Here is a 16,703-nt window from a genome sequence, read left to right as displayed (position 1 = left end):
AAAAAAAACAAACACAAAACTAAGCAGAGAAAATATTAATTCAAGTGAAGACAGGATTCTTGCCAAGAAAAGTTACCATAATATATTCACCACATGGTTCAGCTAAAAATACTTTTTACATGGTCATATGTAAACCAAAATTGTGGTACAACTATACTAAGAGGAGAGAAAGACAGAGAAAGGTCGTGTATATGTTTCCGGACAAACAGAGAATGTATGAGAAATAGTTAAATCCTCATTTTCTATAAGGGAATGTACAAATAATGTCTAAAACTGAAAAAATGAAAATGTTTCAAATGTAATATAAGCATGTCAGAGATACATGGGTGAGTACAAAGAAAAACAAATTTTAAAAAATTAAACCTAGTCCCTGGGCAGTGGGAAATGGTGGCGGAGAGGGATGTTACAGGATGGCTGTTTTTGTAAGAAGCTCTGTAGACTATATGTAACTCTGATATAAAGAAAAGTAACAAAATTATATAACTAATTAAAATGATTTCAATATAAGTAAAAACCAAATTTGAAAAGGTAAGACATTAATAGCTACATATAGCTATTAATAGCATGTATTTATATATGAATGTGTATGTGTGTATGTGTATATGTATGCATACATCTGGTCTGACAGCAAGTACTACAGAATAATAAAATCAATTGCTTTGTAGTTCTCTGGGTGAAAAGTTCTGTCTCCATGTGCATAATATGGCTCCTCCTTCCATTTCAAAGAACCTGCCTTGCTTTGACAGTGTAAATTCAGTATTTGTGAATTTGAAAGAAAAAAAAGTGATAGTTCTTTTCAAATAAAATAAAACTTAAAAAAAATCAGGGGCACCTGAGGTCCAGTCTATTAAGCGTCTGCCTTTGCCTCAGGTCATGATCTCAGGGTCCTGGGATCAAGCCCCATGTTGGGCTCCCTCTGCTCAGTGGGGATCCTGCTTCTCCCTCTCCTTTTGTCCCTCCCCCACTCATGCTCTCTCTCTTGCTTACTCTCTCTAGAGTAAATACAATATTTTAAAAAATAAAAAATTAAAAGAAAAATATTTCATAAAGAAAAGGAAAAAGGTTAAGAATAAAGCCAAGGAAGGCAATAATACTTCCATAAGGGATAGGACCAAAGTAAAACAAAAGTACCCCACTCTAGCCAGAACCATTCTGGAAGGGGCCAAATATGCAAGCAGAAAATGGCCAAGAAAACATTCATGAAAATATTACATGGGTATTTAGTATTGCCAGTTATTATTTCTGTGAATCATTTCCAGCAAAGAAAGAAAAATAAATGCACCTATTGCCAAAATATATTTCCAAATATAATTCGCTTGTAATTCCAATAGGTTTGGTAAAGGTATCGATGGTCTCAGAAGTAAATATGGTCTCAGTAGGAACATAAAGTTGAAAAACAAAGGGTTTAAATAGAAAACAAATATAAGATTTGTGTCAATATACTATCTACCTTGCAAATCTACCACCGGCTTAATGAACAACTGCCATGCAAAGTGAAGTGATGAACTAAACCAGACAGGTACCCCCGTGATTGCAAGTGTCCAGCTGTAAAGAAATTGCCTGAAAAGTAACTGCTTGGGCTTGATTTATATTTTATCATAAGAACCTAGATAAACTACTGAGAAAAACTATTTGCTAGTTTCTATAAACAATTTTCTATTCCTTTATACTTAGAAATTATAGTTTGGAAAAGTACTTCAGGAAGAAAGACCTTAAATTATTAAAGGAAGTTGACTAATGTTGCTAGAAACTACATAGCAAGTTGATGTAATCACATCTATGGGAACATATAGCATAATTAATCATTTTATAGTTGCCCTTTCTCTTGTAACTAAATAATGACAATTTTCCTCATTCCTCTATAAAAATCCTCATTTTCACATATATACCTTTTAGTGTGAGTTACAGAGTAAACACACTGTGATACTCCAGAAATCCTACTCACACACAGAAAATCAAAAGCACAGTAAATACCTCAGCCAGAACTCTGAGAGCGTCTGCACCAGTAAGAACAACTGCTCTCTTGACATCCTTTGGATGCCTATTTACCTGCCCTAACTACAAAGATGAATTGGTTGGAATGTATTTATCACTCTGCATTTAAAATATGAATCCGGGGTCCTACAAGCCCTCCCTGAGGATTGAGGCAGGGATACTCGCATTCATAGACATTGGAGGATATATTCTCAGCCTTCAAATCTTCACCTGAAAGCATTTTAATACTCCAGACACCAGGTGAGCACTAATTTCCAGAAGCTTAAAAAGCAGGAGCTCCACTGAAACTGAAATTTTTCCCTACAGGCAAGAGAAAGTAATATAGATACCTCCAAATCCACTACAATATAAATAAAAATCACATTTTCTCTGTATCAAGTGTTAAAGGGAATGAGGCCAGAGAAGCTATTAATTATAAATTTTTAAGTACAAAATAGATTTCCTAATCAAAGGATTATAACACTACAAACAGCTGCCATGTCTCCACAGGATAGGTCCAACAGTCATAAAAACAGCAATAAGAGACAGGTTTATGATGCATTATGATATTTTAGTTAACTCTCTACTGGGTAGCTAGTATGTGCCAGGTATTGCTATATGCATTAGAGATATGGCAGTAAACAAAACAGGAAAAATCTCTGCACTTATGAAACTGTCATTCTATTGAAAGAAAAATGTAAATAATGTATCAGTGCTACAAGGAAAGACAGGAGGACCATTCATTCCTATTTGCCCTGGACAGTATCCTTTTTATACCTGTTGTCCTCAGGGAACTATTAAAAGCATACTCTTTTACTTAAAAGTATCTTGGATGTAAGATATAATAACTCTAAAGATAATGGGATAGGTAGAGATTGAGATATTGACCAACAGGTGCTATTTTAGTTACTCTTGTGAGAAAAGGCCTTTTATTATGATGATAAATTTCAGAAATGACTAGAAAGAAGTGAGGGAGGAAGCAACACGGATGTCTGTAGGGAGAGCTTTTTCGATAGTATATTTTGTGTGTGTGTGTGTGTGTGTGTGTAAGAGAATCTATAAACCTACACTGAGAAAGGATGAAAATACACCATTTCAATAAAGAAGTCTATGAAGTAGAAAACTTTTCATTCTGTTTCTTGCCTAAAAATGGTACCTAGGGTGTGGTTTTAGCTATCACCAAGTTTATTCTGGTAGATTCCAGGACTAAAATAGTTTCCCTAGAGAGAATGCCTTCTCTATTAATATAAAACTGACTTATTATGGCTTTTAATATCATTGGCACTTAATATCATTTTATATATCATATGTTTCCCTAGACTTTAAGTGATTCTGGACTTCTGGGGTTTCCTTAGGGGTGCAGATATGATGTGAAATGTAACCGTTAAATTCCCCAGTAAAAACACTAGTAATAATAACAACATAACACCAGTAATAATAAGCAAGAGACATTTCTAGTGTTTACTTTGTGCCAAGGACTGTTATTTAAGGATCTCACTGTTTGTCAGACTGTCCAGTTAAGGGGGTTGTTGAATCTCCTTAAGCATGTTCAATTTGCTTCTAAATAACATAATCTCAATTAACAGATACTGGATTTTAGACCAACAATTACACATTCATTTTGTATGTTACACAATGGAAAATGATACATGTGACTCACAATAGTAGACTACTACTGGTAGGTGGGAACTCTGGAGGAGTCCACGATTATTTCAGTGTTTCCTTACTTGAAATTCTTCTCTGTGCTTCCATTGACCTAAAGTCTACTTTACTTCTTTGGGCTCAATTTTATATTTTATTTAAAGGAGCTATTTCTACCATTTCTACCATCACTCTGTGTTTAAGTTCAAAGGCTTGGTGCTATGGAGGCTCACTGTAGGGACAACTATGAGAATTCTCCACAGCTTTCGCCTTCTTTCCCCTTCAGTCAGAGACCTATGTGGTTTTTAGAAAGGAGACACATGCACCGCTTGGACCAAAGAACAACATGTATAAGCTAAGTGAAGAGCATATTGTATTTCCTCACCCAACTGTAATTAGAATAAATCTCAAAACTTGATGAAAATCATGGATCACAGGCCTCTTATTCTTCAGAATATGGAAGATGTGAGGCCTGAAGGTGCTGTAATTTTTCTACCAGGAATTTTACTACCATAAATGAGGTGAAGATTCAAGAAGACACAACAATTATAAATATATAAACAATTAAAACAGGGCTTCAGCACAAATATATCAATACAGGTCCAATCAGGAGAGAGAGACTACATAAGGAAAATTTAATATCAAGAACTATTAACTATAATGGCAGTTAAAGTAATGAGGGATTGCCTAGCTGTAAGAGAACGTAAAAGAATATCGTAATAGCAGCTCTGAGATCTAAGATCCCATTACTCCAGGGACCCAGAGCACCCAAAGAAGAGTTCTCCCCAAGCTCTCTTCTCCAGTACTGAGATCCAGAACTTGTTCAAGAGGGTACAATCTTTGCTCACTGAAAGAGAAAAGTTGTTCACTTTTCTGGAAGCTGCCTAAAAAACTTGCGAGAAACCAACCACTTAGCCAGAAATCAATAACCAGGGAGGGTATTCAGAGAGGTGTTTCACCAGAGGCACTTCAGTACAAAACTACAAACAATACACAATGCAAACCACACTACCAATGGGAACAGCTAGAGGACACTGCTGTCAGTCACCCTGTACTGCAATACCTGAGCATCAGGGAAGGCTCAAGAGCCACAGGAGCCTGCTGTTGGAAAAAGCCAGCACACCAGCACCTGGAAGCAAAAACATTTCCCTCTGGAGCGTTACTCCAGGGCCCTCTACTGCGTGAAGCTTCAGTGCCAGCTGAGGGGGGAAAAAGGTTTTTTTTAAAGGAACCAGATCAATTTCCACAGAGCAGCCAAAAAGGCTGGATTTGGAATGGAGGAGTAAGAAATCAATAACCAGAACATTAGATGAAGCAAAAAACTGGAAAAAAAAAAAATGAAAAGAGAACAGAAAATTCGGTAATTAGAGCTGCATATCCAAATACCCCTCTCTCAGTAATTCATAAAATAATCAGGCCTCCCTTATCCCTCAAGAGATATAATCAGCAAAAATACAAAGGCTTAAACATTATCAACCAACTTGACCTATAGAAATTGATTGATATAGAATATCTCAACCAACATCAGCAAAATACACATTTTTTCAAGGGCAAATGGAATACTATCAAGGATAGAAACTTTGGGATATGCTATAAATACATCTCAGTAAATTTAGAAGAACTGAAATCCTATAAAGTTTGTTCTAGTACCACACTAGAATTAAGTTTGAAATCAAGATCGTAAAGAAATGTAAAAAATATGAAAATATTTGGAAATGAAAGAACATTTCAAAATAATTCAAAAATCAAAGTAGAAATCACAACGCAGAGTACTAACCACTATACGATCACGGCCATCAAAGAAAAAATCAAATACACACACAAATTAGACACTATCTCAAAATTAATGGAAACAAAAAATAACATCAAAATCAGTGTCGAAAGAACTTTTAGCTTTAAATGCTTATATTAGAAAAGCAAAAATATCTAAAATCAACTATCTAAACTTCTATTTTAAGAAACTCAGAAGAGCAAAGCATGCACAAAGGAAGTATAAGAACGAATAGTAAAGATTAAAATAAAAATCAGTAAAATTGAAAATAGGAATACAGAGAAATATCATGGAATTAAAAAGTGGTTCTTCAAAATTATCAACAAAATTGATAAGCCTGTAGGCTAAGCCGTCCAAGAATAAAATGCAAATTATCAAAGGGAGGAATAAATTAAGAAACATCATCACTACTAATCCTCCAAAAATAAAAAATGTAAGAGTAAAGTACGAACAACTTTAAGCAAACAAAGTAGACATCTTAGACAAATTTCTGGAAAGACACAAATATCAGAGTTAACTAAAGAAGAAATAGATACATAAGAAAGAACTGATGTAGTAATTTAACCCCCCTTCTCCAAAAGAGCCCAGGTCCAGGTGAATTCTAACAAATACTTGAAGATAAAATAATATCAATCTGGGGCAACCGGGTGGCTCAGTTGGTTAAATGGCCGACTCTTGGCTTCAGTTCAGGTCATGATCTCGCAGTCATGACATCAAACCCTGCATCGGACTCTGTGCTCAGTGCACAGCCTATTTCTGATTCTCTCTCCCTCTCCTCTCCCTCCTGCTCACTATCTCTCTCAAAAAAAGAAATAAAATATTAAAAAAAATAATTATCACTCCTATACAAACTCTTCCAGGAAATAAAGGACACATTTCTCAATTCATTTTATGAGGCTAGTATTACCTTGATAACAGAGCAAGACAGAAAAATTACAAAACTACAAATCAAGTTTCTCATAGATATAAAAATTAATAAGACACCTCTGTGGCTCAGTAAGTTAAGCATCCAACACTTGATCTCAGCTCGGTCTTGATCTCAGGATTATGAGTTCAAGCCCTGCACTGGGCTCCATTCTGGGAGTGGAAACTACTTAAAAACTGTATAATTGATGGGTAGGCTGATGGGGTAATTGGGTGATGGGCGTTAAGGAGGGCACCTGATATAATGAGCTCTGGGTGTTATATGCAACCACTGAATCACTAAAATCTATCCCTGAAACTAACAATACACTATATGTTAACTAAATTGAATTTAAATGAAACTTTTTAAACAAATCATTAACAAATATTAGAAAACTGAATCCAGGGGTGCCTGGGTGGCTCAGTGGATTAAGCCTCTGACCTCAGCTCAGGTCATGATCTCAGGGTCCTGGATCAAGCCCTGTGTTGGGCTCTCTGCTCAGCGGAAAACCTGCTTCCCCCCTCCCTCTACCTGCCTCTCTGCCTACTGGTGCTCTCTATATCTCTGTCAAATAAATAATTAAAATCTTTAAAAAAAAGAAAAAAGAAAACTGAATCCAGAAAAATATAAAACGGATTATATACCATAACCAATTAGGATTTTTCTCAAGAGTGAAAGACTGGTATACCATTGAAAATCCATATTGTAATGAACCACATTAATAAAATAAAAGGGAAAACACATGAAAAACACATAGAAAAGCATATAACAAAACTCAATACTCATGTATGATAAAAGCTCTCAACCAGTTAGGAACAGATATCGTCATCTTTTATCAATAACATATCTTCTAATGAGAGCTTTTTTAAAATCTACTATAAAAACTACAGCTAACATCAAATTTAATATAAATAATGTTTTTCCCCTAACATCAGAAACAAAGCAAGAATGTTTGTTTTCACCACTTCTTTTCAGCAATGTACTAGAAGCTCAAGCCAAGGCAAAAGGGCAAGAAAAACATTAAAGGCATACATATTAGGGGTGCCTGAGTGGCTGGTTAGTTAAGCATCTGACTCTTAGTTTTGGCTCAGCTCATGATCTTGGGGTCCCGCGATCAAGCCTCGCATCAGGCTCTGTGCTCAGTGGGGACTTTGCTGGAGATTCTCTACCTCCTTCTGTCCCTCCCCCAACTAAAATAAATGAATAAATCTTTAAAAAAAATTTTTAATAAAAGGCGTGTAGATTAGAAAAGAAAGTAAAACTACATTTATTCTCAGACCATATAATTCTGTATATAAAAATGAACTAACAAAAAAATCAACAAGAACAACAAAAACCCTACCTGAACTAATAAGTTTAGCAGGTTCAGGGTTCAAGATAAATATGTAAAATCAATTTTATTTCTACAGAATAGTAAATGAGAATTCAAAAATAAAATTGAGAAAATAATTCTATTTTTTATCAACAAAAAGAATGACATATTCAGAAATAAATTTAACAATAGCACCAGAAACAATGACACTTTCTAATATATATTCAATGACAATTTCTAATATATATTAGAAATAAATATAACGAAAGAAATGCATGACCTGTGTACTAAAAACTCCAAAACACTAAGAGAAATTAAAGATTATCTAAAAAATAAAAAAATAAACACACCATGTTCTCACATCACAGAGTTCATAGTTTATGAAGGCATCAACACTATTCCTATTCACTATTATTCCTCCCAAATTCTTATATGGAAATTGACAAGCTGACTCTAAAATGTATATGGAATGTAAAGAACCAAACTGAAAGTGAAGGGATGGAGAAGTATCTTTCATGCCAATGGGCCTCAAAAGAAGGCCGGGGTAGCAATTCTCATATTAGATAAATTAGATTTTAAACTAAAGACTGTAGTCAGAGATACAGAAGGATACTATATCATTCTTAAAGGGACTATCCACCAAGATGATCTAACAATTGTAAATATCTATCCCCCCAATATGGGAGCAGCCAATTACATAAGAAAACTATTGATCAAGATAAAGTCATATTGATATGAATACATTAATAGTAGGAGATCTTAACACGCCTCTCTCAGTAATAGATCATCCAAGCAGAAAATCAGTAAAGAAACAAGAGAATTGAATGACACATTGGACCAGATGGGCCTCACAGATATATATAGAACATTCCACCCTAAAACAACAGAATACTCATTCTTCTCAAGTGCACATGGAACCTTTTCCAGAATAGACCACATACTGGGTCACAAATCAGGACTCAACCGATACCAAAAGACAGAGATTATTCCCTGCATATTCTCAGATCACAATGCTTTGAAACTGGAGCCCAATCACAATGAAAAGTTTGGAAGGAACTCAAACACCTGGAAGCTAAAGACGACCTTGCTTAAGAATGCTTGGATCAACCAAGAGATCAAAGAAGAACTTAAACAGTTCATGGAAACCAATGAGAATGAAGACACTTCGGTCCAAAACCCATGGGATACAGCAAAGGCGGTCCTAAGGGGGAAATACATAGCCAAGCCTCCCTCAAAAAAATTGAAAAATCCAGAATACACCAGCTGTCTCTACACCTTAAAAAACTGGAGAATCAACAACAAATTAAACCAACTCCACACATATGGAGGGAAATAATCAAGATTAGAGCAGAGATCAATGAGGTAGAAACTAGAGATACAGTAGAACGTATCAATGAAACTAGAAGCTGGTTTTTATAAAGAATCAATAAGATCGATAAACCATGGGCCACACTAATCCAAAAGAAAAGAGAGAAAGCTCAAATTAATAAAATTATTAATGAAAAGGGAGAGATCATAACTAATACCAAGGAAATAGAAACAATCATCAGAAGTTACTATCATCAGTTATATGCCAATAAGTTAAGCAACCTAGATGAAATGGATGCATTCCTGGAAAACTATAAACTCCCAAAATTGAACCAGGAAGAAACTGACAACCTGAATAGGCCAATATCTAGTAACGAGATTGAAGCAGTGATCAAAAACCTCCCAAAAAACAAGAGCCCAGGACCTGATGGGTTCCCTGGGGAATTCTACCAAACTTTCAAAGAAGAAATAACACCTATTCTCCTGAAGCTGTTTCAAAAAATTGAAGAAGAAGGAAAACTTCCAGACTCTTTTTATTAAGCCAGCATTACCCTGATCCCCAAACCAGGCAAAGACCACACCAAAAAGGAGAATTTCAGACCAGTATCACTGATGAATATGGATGCCAAGATTCTTAACAAGATCCTAGCAAACAGGATCCAACAGCACATTAAAAAGACTATCCACCACGACCAGGTGGGATTCATCCCTGGGTTACAAGGATAGTTCAACATTTGCAAATCAATCAATGTGATAGAACAAATTAATATGAGAAGAGAGAAGAACCACATGGTCCTCTCAATTGATGCAGAAAAAGAATTTGACAAAATCCAGCATCCATTCCTGATTAAAACGCTTCAAAGTAGAGGGATAGAGGGAACATTCCTGAACTTCATAAAATCTAACTATGAAAGACCCACAGCAAATATCATCCTCAATGGGAAAAAGCTCACAGCCTTCCCATTGAGATCAGGAACACACAAGGATGTCCACTCTCACCACTCTTGTTCAGCATAGTATTAGAAGTCCTAGCAACAGCAATTAGACAACAAAGAAATAAAAGGTATCCAAATTGGCAATGAAGAAGTAAAACTCTCTCTCTTTGTAGATGACATCATTCTTCATATGGAAAACCCAAAAGATTCCACCCCCAATCTACTAGAAATCATACAGCAATTCAGTAACGTGACAGGATACAAAGTCAATGTACAGAAATCAGTGGCTTTCTTATACACTAACAATGAAAATACAGAAAGGGAAATTAGATAATTGATTCCATTTACTATAGCACCAAGAACCATAAGATACCTGGGAATAAACCTAACCAAAGAGGTAAAGGATCTGTACTCGAGGAACTATAGAACACTCATGAAAGAAATTGAAGACTACACAAAAAGATGGAAGACCATTCCATGCTCTTGGATTGGAAGAATAAACATTGTTAAAACGTCTATACTGCCTAGAGCAATCTACACTTTTAACGCTATTCCAATCAAAATTCCACCAGTATTTTTCAAAAAGCTGGAGCAAATAATCCTAAAATTTGTATGGAATCAGAAGAGACCCCGAATTTCTAAGGAAATGTTGAAAAGCAAAAATAAAGCTGGCGGCATCACGTTACCTGATTTCAAGCTTCACTACAAAGCTTTGATCACCAAGACAGCATGGTACTGGCATAAAAACAGACACATAGACCAGTGGAACAGAGTAGAGAGCCCAAATATGGACCCTCAGCTCTATGGTCAAATAATCTTTGACAAAACGGGAAAAAAAATACAGTGGAAAAAAGACAGTCTCTTCAATAAATGGTGCTGGGAAAATTGGACAGCTATATGTAGAAGAATGAAACTCGATCATTCTTTTACACCGTACACAAAGATAAACTCTAAATGGATAAAAGACCTCAACATGAGACAGGAATCTAGCAGAATCCTAGAGGAGAACATGGGTAGTAACCTCTTCGATATCAGCCACAGCAACTTCTTTCAAGATATGTCTCCAAAGGCAAAGGAAACAAAAGCGAAAATGAACTTTTGGGACTGCATCAAGATCAAAAGCTTCTGCACAGCAAAGGAAACAGTCAACAAAACAAAGAGGCAACCCACGGAATGGGAGAAGATATTTGCAAATGACGGTACAGACAAAAGGCTGATATCCAGGATCTATAAAGAACTTCTCAAACTCAACACACACAAAACAGATAATCATATCAAAAAATGGGCAGAAGATATGAACAGACACTTCTCCAATGAAGACATACAAATGGCTATCAGACACACGAAAAAATGTTCATCATCACTAGCCATCAGGGAGATTCAAATTAAAACCACATTGAGATACCACCTTAAACTAGTTAGAATGGCCAAAATTAGCAAGACAGGAAACAACGTGTGTGGGAGAGGATGTGAGAAAGGGGAACCCTCTTACACTGTTGGTGGGTGTGCAAGTTGGTGCAGCCACTTTGGAAAACAGAGTGGATATTCCTCAAAAAATTAAAAATAGAGCTTCCCTATGACCCTGTAATTGTACTATGGGTATTTACCTCCAAAGATACAAATTTAGTGAAAAGAAGGGCCATCTGTACCCCAATATTTATAGCAACAATGGCCACAGTTGCCAAACTGTGGGAAGAACCAAGATGTCCTTCAATGGATAAATGGATAAGGAAGATGTGGTCCATATACACTATGGAGTATTATGCCTCCATCAGAAAGGATGAATACCCAACTTTTGTAGCAACATGGAAACATGGACGGGACTGGAAGAGATTATGCTGAGTGAAATAAATCAAGCAGAGAGAGTTAATTACCATATGGTTTCACTTATTTGTGGAGCAAAGGAAATAACACGGAGGACATGGGGAGATGGAGAGGAGAAGGGAGTTGAGGGAAATTGGAGGGGGAAAAGAACCATGAGAGACTATGGGCTCTGAAAAACAATCTGAGGGTTTTGAAGGGGTGGGGGGTAGGAGGTTGGGGGAGCCTCGTGGTGGGTATTACGGAGGGCACGTATTGTATGGAGCACTGGGTGTGGTGCATAAACAATGAATTCTGTTACACTGAAAAGAAATTAAATTTTTAAAAAATGGAAAGAAAAAAAAAAAGTTAAACACAGGGGCACCTGGGTGGCTCAGTCGATTGATTGTCTGCCTTCTGCTCAGGTCATGGCCCTAGGATCCCGGCTCAGCAGGGAGCCTGCTACTCCCCCTCCCTCTGCCCCTCCTCTTCCCTCATGCTCTCCCTCACTGTCTCACTCTCTCTCTCGCAAATAAATAAATAAAATCTTTAAAAAAGTTAAACATTATACATAGTATACAATCCAGCTTATAGCCATATATTCATAGCAATACTGTTCATAAGAGCCAAAAACTAGAAATAATGCAATGCTCATCCAAATGTCCATAAAATAGAAATAATGTTAAATGTAGAAAAAAATTTTAGAAGAACTGCCTTCATGAACTATCTCTGATCTATAAACATGCTGTGTCATTTCATTTGCTTTTTTTAGCTGATCTTTAATTTCACTCCAATATTTTGGAGTTTTGGAAAGGGAAATAAATTTCATACAATAGAATACTAACTTGTCAATAAAGAGGAATGAAGTACTAATACATAAAACAACATGGATAGATCTCAAAAATATTATTTTAAGTGAAAGAAGCCAGACACAATAGGCTATATATTATATGAATCTATACACATGAAATTTCTAGAAAAGGCAAAGAGGGAAAATAGATCTGTGGTTGTTGGGGATGGGAAGTGGCCATAAGGAATGCTGGTAGATGACCATTAGGGAAATTTTTGGGTCATGGCAGTATCACAAATTGAATCGTGAGGATGGTTCACAACTGCATAAATTTTCTAGAAATCATTTAAGTACAATTACAATGATGAATTTTGTGATATGCAAATTATGCCTCACTAAAGCTATTACTATAAGGGAAGAAGAGAAGAATGACTCTGGCTTTCTTGAAGAACTATGTTTCAGAGTAAACAAATTGCTAATAAAGAAGATTTCTTTTACAGAGGAATTCCAGCTAATAAATACAGAAAGTGACAATATTAGGAAAATCACACTTTGTAATCCCTACTTAAAAGGCAGATCTCAAAGTTACTTGAGGAAAGACTGATGAGGAACTTTGCAATGGAAGAATCAGGCTGGTACTGCCTGGAGCTAAATCATCAATTTTAACATCACTAAACTTAAGACCATCAGACTCATATACAACTTGATATTTTACAACAAGTACACAGAATCAACTCTGAAGGATTCTTGCCAAAAATTAAACCTCTAGATCTAATCAAACCTCTAGATCTAATTATCAGTTTACATAATACAGTAATAAACAACTCAACAGCCCTTTAAGGAAGCAATCAGTCAATCCAAGTTAAAGGATATTCTAAAGGACTTGGTTTTTCTAGTAAATTCACAGCAGTAAAGGGGTGCCTGGCTGGCTCAGTCGGTGGAGCGTGTGACTCTTGACGCTGGGGTTGTAGGTTTGAGCCCCACGATGGCTATGCAGATTACTTAAAAATAAAATCTTAAAAAAAAAAGTGAGGGGCACAAATACAGAGAAAAAGATTCAAGAGGTAAACACTGATACATAGAGTATGAACTATACCTTGATTGGATTCTGATTTTAGCAAACCAACTGTAAAAAGATGTTTTGGTGACAAGTGGGGAAATCTTCATTATGACTACATATTTGATATTATTAAGAAATAATTAATTTCCTTGCATGATACCAGCATAGTGGTATGCGTGTATGTGTAGCTAGAATACCTATGGTAAAATGATGTAAAGATGTGCTTTTAAAGATAACCACAATTACTTTAAGTTGCAGAGTGCACATGTAATAAAACTGATAATATGTTGAAAATTGTTGAAACTGGACAATAGGTATATTGGACTTCATTGTCCCATTCTCACCACTCTTAGTATGTTTTTAATTTTTCATATTAATAAGGTTAGTGGACAATGAAAGACTGTAAACCTAAGAGAAAAAAAGTAAAAGAAAAAGGGGAGCCATAGCTCACAAGAGAGGTCAAAGATAAGGACTGACATGTAAGTCTTCAGAAGATAGAGAATACATGAAGCCTAGTCTTTGGAGAGCAGAATACAAGAAGAAAAATAGAAAATAAATACATAAAAAGAGACCGGAGAAGTAAAGCCAGTGGAATAGTAAATTTAAAGACAGAGCAGAGAAAGAGGAGTTTGAGAAAGATACCAAAAAGTAGAATCAGTAAGATGGGAAGAGACCTAAGAGAAAAACTAAATCAGGAAAAGCAAGGCAAGAAAGTTTCCAAATAATAATAACCACAATAATAACCACTAAGTACTCTTATTATAGTCCCAAAATTTCAAATCAAATAGAAAAAAAGGGGTACCTCTGTAGTTCAGTCAGTTAAGTATTCAACTCTTGGTTTTGGTCCAGGTCCTGATCTCATGGTCTGTGAGACTGGGCCCTGTATGGGGCCCTGAGCTCAGTAAGAGTCTACTTGAATATTCTCTCCCTCTGTCCCTTCCCCTGCTCCCACTCTCCCACTCTCCTTCTCTTTCTCTCTCTCAAATAAATAAATCAATCTTTTAAAAAAACACAAATAGTAAAAAAAGAATTGTGTTTTGAAAAAAAGAATTTCAGAATGAAATAATTATCTCATATTTAGATGAGATAATACTAGATATTAGATAATATTTAGATATTTAGATATCAGAATTCATATTTTCTAAGATACACAAAACAATTTCCCAGTTACTGAAGAAGATGTACAAGAAATATTAATGTTTATTTAATGTTAATTTTAGAAAAGGTATTTACCTACTAACACCAAACTGCTGCTTACCTAATCCACCACAGTGAAAGATAGAATATCAAGCACTAGAACAACTACAAAAAAATAAATAAGGTATTGATGCTGGCCATAAAGAGTTCTCTGGAGACGAATCATTAAACTGTATAATTCACAAAGATAAGAGAGTAAGCTGGCCTATTTCTCCCCGTATGCCCAGATTCCAGCAAGGTGCTGAGTTCAATGTTTCTACAAGGCTGGAATCCCAGTGGGGTGCAGGGGGAAAGAACAGGTGACATTGATGATGCCCATTATTGTTGATGTTTTGAACCACAGATATTTACTAGACCAAACCAGTGATCTCAGATCCCTCTCTAATCACAAGAATAGATAACAGAGCTTTTCATTTCATACCCTGAGCTTGAGTAACTTATTCCCAAATATATATACAGCTTTGCATTGCTGCTCTCAAAAATAGTTGTATCTTTTTATAGTTGATTCCTAGTACTTTGAGGAATTTACTATTACTCACAGTCTTGAAAATGTCACTTCAAATAATTTACCAACATATTAGATGCAATACAAAATGCAAATCATATATAATTTTAAGCTGCCATTACTTCAATATTCTATTATTTACTCTATTAATTTGTAATACACTGGGGTTAAAGACATATGCTTGTTTGCAGGGCAAAGCCCCACCCAACATGGATCTCTATCTTTACATCAAAAACACTTCATATCATCTAAATCAATATAAGGTTCAAGTAAGTCTTTTTGATACCCACAGACCTAATACAGAAAAAGCAAAAACTCTCAGCCTCTGTACAGCACATGTATATTTTATTATTTCCAGGTATATTCTTATTCTGAAAAATGTTTTTAAAAATTGTTTTAAAATAAGGGACGCCTGGGTGGCTCAGTTGGTTAAGCGGCTGCCTTTGGCTCAGGTCATGATCCCAGCATCCTGGGATCCAGTCCCACATCGGGCTCCTTGCTCGGCGGGGAGCCTGCTTCTCCCTCTGCCTCTGCTGCCACTCTGCCTGCCTGTGCTTGCTTGCTCTCTCTCTCTCTGGCAAATAAATAAATAAAATCTTAAAAAAAAATTGTTTTAAAATGATCAACTCAAGATTTTTAAAATTCTTAGTAGACTCTTTTTAACTTTTACCTGACCCAAGATTAAGAAGCATAATTCTAAAATGTCCTAGAATCAGGAATTAAAAGTTAAAGACTTACATTCAAGCTGTGCAACCACATCTCCAGGGTCAACTGCTTCAGGGAACACCTACAGAGGGAGAGCAGGGAGGGAGGCAAGGTGGAGAGGAGGAAGTGAGAGGAATATACACATAAAACAACACTCTCTGTGTTTTCCCTCTCATTCCCCAAATACTCCTTTCCCAACCAAAGAAACTTTTGACATTCTTGAAGACTGTCACTTCGTCTCCGCTTCCCATGATCACTATGGAGGATTTGACAATTACATATTATGGCTAGCCGACGCGCCCTCTCTAACTTCACCCGTGCTTGATCTTCACCTCCAGTTCCTCCCCTGCTTGTTTCCATGGTCATACTGGCCTTCTTCGTGCTCCTGCAACTCATCAAACTTATTGCCAACAAGATGCCTCTATATTTGCTATTCCTCTGCTTTGAATACTTTTCCCCTAGACCTTTGAATAACTGAAACTGTCTCATAATTCAGGTTCAGCTTAAATGTTACTGCCTTCTCTATCCTTTAAATTAGATAATCCCCCTAATCACTCAGCCCCCCCCCTGCCTTCCCTTTACTTTTTTTTTTTTAAACAGTGGGGAAGAGAATTTTTTTTAAAGATTTTATTTATTTATTTATTTGACAGATAGAGATCACAAGTAGGCATAGAGGCAGGCAGAGAGAGAGAGAGGAGGAAGCAGGCTCCCTGCTGAGCACAGTGCCCAATGCCGGACTCGATCCCAGGACCCTGAGATCATGATCTGAGCCGAAGGCAGCGGCTTAACCCACTGAGCCAC

The 16,703-nt window shown here is 36.2% G+C and overlaps 1 protein-coding gene across 4 annotated transcripts in view; it reads right to left on the bottom strand.

The window, feature by feature from the left end:
• SPATA6 (spermatogenesis associated 6) overlaps nt 1-16,703 on the bottom strand; it is a 150,835-nt gene that overhangs the window by 113,950 nt on the left and 20,182 nt on the right. For 3 of the 4 annotated variants that reach the window (XM_032301777.1, XM_032301775.1, XM_032301776.1), the window contains exon 3: nt 15,936-15,984. In XM_032301777.1, coding sequence (XP_032157668.1) covers nt 15,936-15,984 — 49 coding nt within the window. Of the gene's footprint in view, nt 1-15,935; nt 15,985-16,703 lie in introns of those variants that run through there. The other variant, XM_032301778.1, reaches the window with a different exon arrangement.

The sequence above is a fragment of the Mustela erminea genome, chromosome 10, assembly GCF_009829155.1.
Source record: "Mustela erminea isolate mMusErm1 chromosome 10, mMusErm1.Pri, whole genome shotgun sequence".
Classification (NCBI taxonomy): domain Eukaryota; kingdom Metazoa; phylum Chordata; class Mammalia; order Carnivora; family Mustelidae; genus Mustela; species Mustela erminea.
The sequence above is the reverse complement of the archived record's forward strand: the minus strand, read 5'-3'. Positions and strand labels throughout refer to the sequence as shown.